This window comes from Galeopterus variegatus, unplaced genomic scaffold (genome assembly GCF_000696425.1).
Source record: "Galeopterus variegatus unplaced genomic scaffold, G_variegatus-3.0.2 Scaffold109, whole genome shotgun sequence".
Taxonomy (NCBI): Eukaryota; Metazoa; Chordata; class Mammalia; order Dermoptera; family Cynocephalidae; genus Galeopterus; species Galeopterus variegatus.
In genome coordinates this window covers 151,444-157,302 of record NW_007726220.1, presented here as the reverse complement: position 1 = coordinate 157,302, position 5,859 = coordinate 151,444, and the positions used below count along the sequence as shown (strand labels likewise).

At 44.2% G+C, this 5,859-nt stretch overlaps 1 protein-coding gene across 1 annotated transcript in view; it reads right to left on the bottom strand.

Moving 5' to 3' along the window:
- Nucleotides 1–3,139: 3,139 nt before the first annotated feature.
- Nucleotides 3,140–5,859, bottom strand: part of LIN28A (lin-28 homolog A (C. elegans)) — a 13,707-nt gene continuing 10,987 nt past the window's right edge. Inside the window, exons 3-4 of the mRNA XM_008586169.1 lie at nucleotides 4,116–4,300; nucleotides 3,140–3,356 (exon numbers count right to left, since the gene is read on the bottom strand). Coding sequence (XP_008584391.1) covers nucleotides 3,140–3,356; nucleotides 4,116–4,300 — 402 coding nt within the window. The remainder of the gene's footprint in view (nucleotides 3,357–4,115; nucleotides 4,301–5,859) is intronic.

Below are 5,859 nucleotides of genomic sequence, written 5' to 3'. Positions count from 1 at the left end.
TTCCACAACTTTCAGAAGTACCCTCCTGTATGTTTAAAAATTCAGTTCATTAGGTTAGCAACTTTGGCTCAAAGAAAATGTTTTTAGCTAGTTAGTGAATCTCCTCCAGCCTCAATTTCCCCAATTCCACATTACATTTCCCTCCTTGGGGTGCTGCAAGGGGTTAATTAAGATTTGTAAAGGGCTTTGAGGAGTAAGGGACAAAGTATTATTAGGGTCTCATGCCCCAAGCCATGGCCCCATCCTTTCATCCCAGCCAGTGGCACAGGCAACCCCATTCTTATGCATGCCAAGCCCCTAATCCCCTCTTGAATGTGGCAGCTTCCAAGGAATGGACAAGAGGCCTTAACTAGAAACAAAAATCCACTGTAATGAGGTGCTAAGAAGACTGAACTTCCAAGATTCATTCCTAACAAAGTGGCTGAACAGAAAAACTTACTTCTTCTGTGACTTCTGAGACCCAATCTAAAGTGGGAATTATAGGAGAAAAGCTCCCTAAATATTTGAGAAAAAGGACAGTTTCAGTACCAATAAGTCTTTATTCATTGTATTTTCCCAGGGAAAGAAGGGGAGGGAAAAGAGTCAGCGTGTGTTACAAAATGATTAGAAAATGGGAAGTACCCAGTACAGCAAAATCATCCATCAAATAAACATACCCAAGTGATGGGGTCACCAGAGCCCCAGACGGGTTAGTCTCCTGCAGTTCAGGAGGGGAAGGGATCAGGGAAACAACAGACAGGTACATGCTTTCCTACCCTCCCACCCTCCCCATAAATTCAAGATTTTACACAAAGCTTTGGTTTCTAGCAGTAAACATGAAGTTACATTCGTCCGTCTGCTATTCAATAATCTTGTGGCCACTTTGGCATAAGTTTCTTGCACCTGCATAAAAGTTCCTGAGTGACTTGGATATACATTCATATTTCCCTTTCCTGACTCCACTTTCTACATGGAAGACACCCCCCCCCAACTGCTTCTCCCTACTTTAGGATTAGACTAAGTAGGTTTGATCCATTCACATACAGCAGTGTGAAGTGTTTAGCATGAGTCATATACAAAAATGGTCTTGACTTAGGAGGTTGGGAACAAGGCATGGAAGGTTCCTAGCTTCTGCAGAATTTTTGCATAAATCATTTAAGAGTTGTGGAGACACCATAAGAATTAAATGTGTATATGTGTGGGTGCGTAGGGTTTTTGGGGGGGAGGGGGGTGGGGATGGAGAAGAGGATAGGGTAGGATAGGCTCAAGTTTTTAGGACAGAAGATCTGGGCCAAAATAGGAAATGGGGGAAGGAGAGCACAAAAGAATGATTCAAGATCACCTCTTCAACAAGAGAGCCCCCCAAACTTACGTTTCACATCTTTTTGCCTGGTGCAGAACCTTCTGTCAAAGATGCTTTGGCTATTTTTTCTCTCAGTACAAGAAGTTTGTAAACAATAAAACCCCCAAAGAACATGAAGACCAACACGTTATATTTACACAGACTAGGCCACCTAGCAATCACCAACTCAGTAAAGTTCTACAAAGTCCAGACAAATACAAAAACTAGAGGGGGGCAGCATTTGGAGGAGATAAGAACCCAGGATCAGACACACACCACCCAATGTGTTCTATTGCATTTGTCCCGTTTCAACAGTGAGGTAGGTTTGCAGTGATCTCACAGCATGTAAACAAAACCCCCTTTTCCTCCTCTAGCTACCACAACACTATTAATCACTACTGCAGCAGGGCAGGACACTGGCTCCAAGCACCACAAAGAGGCCCTCGCTTATGGGTCTCCCTGGAAGCCAAGGAGTTTGAAAGGTTAAGAAGCTTAGTCCTTGCTTCATACATCCGTTCCTGGACAGCACAGGTTGGGTACAGGGGTAGTGGTCTTACAACTTATCTTTACCTACTTACATTTTTTACAAGTACACACACACACACCATGTTGTGCATGGCAAACCTAGCCTAATCCAGTGAAGGATGGATCTGTTATGCAAAGCAAGTGGCTGCCCTAGGATTAACCCTCACCTAACCTTGGCTTCCCCTCTGGGCCTTTCACCTGGCCCAGCCTCTCCTAACCTTTCCATACCACCTTTTCCTGTTTTAGACTACTTTCCAATCTTCCAGTAGAAGGAGACCAAGTAATGGGGCAACCCAGTGAAAACCTAGTCTCCCATGAAACATTTTGGAGGTGGAGGGGGGGTTTCAGGACACTATGGCAGAAAAGCCAGCTCTAATTGGCAAAAATGAGGTAGTTCAATAGGCTATACACTCCAAATAGTTGCTCTCCATGGTGATAAAACAACAAAGAATTCCTGCTATGCAGACCTGGAGCTGCTGCTGCCTTATCCCTGAGATTGCTCATGTACCTGAGAACACAGTGCAGGAATGAGGGCCTTAGATTAAAATATACAAAAATACAAAACCAGAATATTTATATTAAGAAAAAAAAAAAAAGTTAAAATGCACAAGATACGTCATTCGCACACAGCTAGTGCAGTTGGCATCCTGGAGAAAGTGGGACCCAAGGTGCAGTTATCCAAGGAGGCAAATAAAATCACATTGCCCAGAATGGGGTGGGAATGAGCTTAGGAGCAGAAGGTCTGCAAGCTGTTCCCCCCAACCACCCTTTTTGCCTGTCACCACAACCCACTGCTTGGGACAGTTTCCAGCACCCCATCCCAAGAGTGGGTTACGAGGAAACAAGATGAAACAAGATGTGACAAAAAGCTGCCTTACGCTGAGAGATTCCCTCCCACAGAATGTAGTGGCTTGTGGGTTGGGTCTTAATCATTTCACTCTAGCATGGGAAATATTACTACATATCCTTCTTTAAAAGGAAAACTTTCATATCCTGGCCACTTTCAAAAGTTGGAGATTCTGGGATGGAACCTCAGATAAAGCCTGCAGGTTCTAGAGTGACTCCCCCAAGGCCCTTAAGTTGTATTTGGATAGAGAACGGTTGGAGTTCCTTTGCCTCACCCCTTCCCCACGAAGAGGGAAGAAGGGGTGATGCAGTGAACCCTGGCCTGAGATACATGGCAGCGCCAGCTACCCTCAACCCACCCTTATCCCCACTTTCTCCATTCTGCCAATTGATGCCTGCTTCTTGAAATTTCCTGATAGTGAAAGAATAGCCCCCACCCCGTGTGGCTCAATTCTGGGCCTCTGGGAGCAGGGTAGGGCTGTGGATCTCTTCTTCTTCCTCCCGAAAATAGGCTGGCTTTCCCTGTGAGCTGGGGGCCTGCTGGGCCTTCAGTGGACATGAGGCCACCATATGGCTGATGCTCTGGCAGAAGTGGCACTTCTTGGGCTGGGGTGGCAGCTTGCATTCCTTGGCATGATGGTCTAGACCCCCACAATTGTAGCACCTAGTACAAGGCAAGATGGTAAAGGTGAGCGAAAGGAGTCAGAAGAGGTTAGAGGCCTCCCCTGAGAGAGGACACCTGGGCTCTGGTCCAGGTTTATCACTACTCTCTCTTCCTTCCTGACGACCGATCTCCCTATTTATGAAAATATGAGATGATCTCTAAATCCTTTCCAAATCTAATTGTCTAGATTATCTCTTCAGATTCATGTCAACTTGAAAAATATGAAGAATGCAAGTCACTGACCCCAACTGGTATTTGCAGTTTGGGGGATAGGTTGAGATTCTACTGTACCCTTAATGTAGAAGAAATTAAAGAAGCCAGATAATAGTGTCTGCTCAGAGATAAAGGGCTTAAAACCAATAGCAAGATTAAGGAAATTGTCCATCTAGAGACCTGGTAAAGAATCAACAGATACAGATATAACATCTTGTTTCATCATGTACGTACCCATGGTCTCCTTTAGTTCTAATATCATCATGTGAGGTTAGCATCACCATCCTCACTAACCACTGAGGCTAGAGCTCACGAGAAAAATTACTTGTCCCCAGCAGAAGAGCTAGGTCATCCCCAGTGTCCTCCTCATGCACTGCCCTGGCCCACATCTGTTGCAGGCACCCCAACTATCCAGATGTTGCCCGGGACCACAGACTTCATTTTATCTTTGGCAACCTGGTCCAACAAAGTGGCAGAACTGAGAAAGCCCCCTTCCATACTCAGCATGCCCTTAGCAATCTACATAAGCTGCCTTCCAGTCCACACCTGTCTCCTTTGGATCTACGCTTCTGCATGTTCTTCCCCTTTGGCCGCCTCTCACTCCCAATACAGAACACCCCACCAGGTCCGGTGACACGAATAGATTCCAGGCCCTTGGCAGACTTCTTAAAGGTGAACTCCACTGCCTCACCCTCCTTCAGGCTCCGGAAGCCCTCCATGTGCAGCTTACTCTGGTGAAGGGAAACATGGTAGATTTTAACATTAATTTCCATTATTACACCAAAACCCAAAATGCACACACCCATTCCTGAAGAGTAGGAAGAGCAAGTGGGATAGCACTTCCATTTCACCAGTAAGGAAACTGTGTGACTTGAAGAAGTCACCATATTAAGAACAACAACAACAAAAAACTACATTACTTAAGAAAGATCGTGATTATATAAACAGATGCTGTAACATTTTTTTTTGCAGCTATTTGGGATTAAAGTTCTAAGTAAACAGAAGGAAAATTTCTACATATAGGCATTAATAAGAAATCAAAAGATATAAAATTGCAAAATATAAAGGGCAATATGATAAAGTACTTAGACATTATGTTTTCACATAATACCTCACTTAGTTTTTATACTGTCATCAAAAGACGCTGGCTGGCCAGTTAGCTCAGTTGGTTAGAGCCCAGCCTTTTTTTTTTTTTTTTGTCCTTTTTGAGACCGGCCGCACCGCACTCAGCCAGTGAGCACACCTGCGGTCATCCCTATATAGGATCCGAACCCGCGGTGGGAGTGCTGCTGCGCTCCCAGCGCTGCACTCTCCCGAGTGCGCCACGGGCTCGGCCCTAGAGCCCAGCCTTGTAACACCAAGGTCAAAGGTTCAGATTCCCATACCAGCCAGCCACCACAAAATACAAAACCAAAAAAACCCACAACCCCCCCCTGCCAACTACAATTAAGTAGAATACTGGAAAAATATAAAATTAGGCAGTAATCTTATATCAAAGCATTACAGTATACCTTATTTAAAAAAACTCAGGATGTTCAATAATCTAAAAAATCTCAGAATATGTTTAACAAGGTAAAATGTGGAAAAAAGCTGAAGTTGTATTAAAGGATATAAAACAGGAACTGAGGGGGAAAAAATGAAAAAAAATCATAATCCTAGATTGGAAGACTTAGTGATTCTTAAGAGGTAACACATATGCCAAGAATACGAGATATTACAACTTACTTTACATCAGGTATAATCTGTAGGATAGCAATTACAGAAGGAAAGAGCAAGTTTACAGAGAAAATTGGCAGACAGCACCCTATCCAAATTATTTGAGAGCATTACCTAAAATGGGACACACTAACATGGGACATATCTCCTGATGTTGCACTAGGGATATATGACTAAATATGCACACCCTGAATCTAACCTTGAGGGAATATCAGACAAACCCAAACTGAGGGATACTCTGAATCTCACTATTCTTAGGAAACGCATTGAAATACTTGGGCACGAAGGTGCTTAATGTCTGCAATTGGTGCTTACGAAGAAAAAATGATAAAGCTATCTGTAAAGATGAGAGAGCAAATGGAGCAAACTGTTAAGAATTGATGAATCTGGGTAAAGGTTATAGGGGAGGTCTTTGTACTATTCTTGCCATCTTTTTCTTCTTTTTTTTCCCTTTTTGTCTTTTTTCGTGTCCGGCAGCGGATCGCAACCCTCAGTGTCGCGCCCGTACCGGACCGGGACCGGCCACGGGATCGCAACCCTCAGTGTCGCACCCGCACCTCGCTCAGCCAGTGAG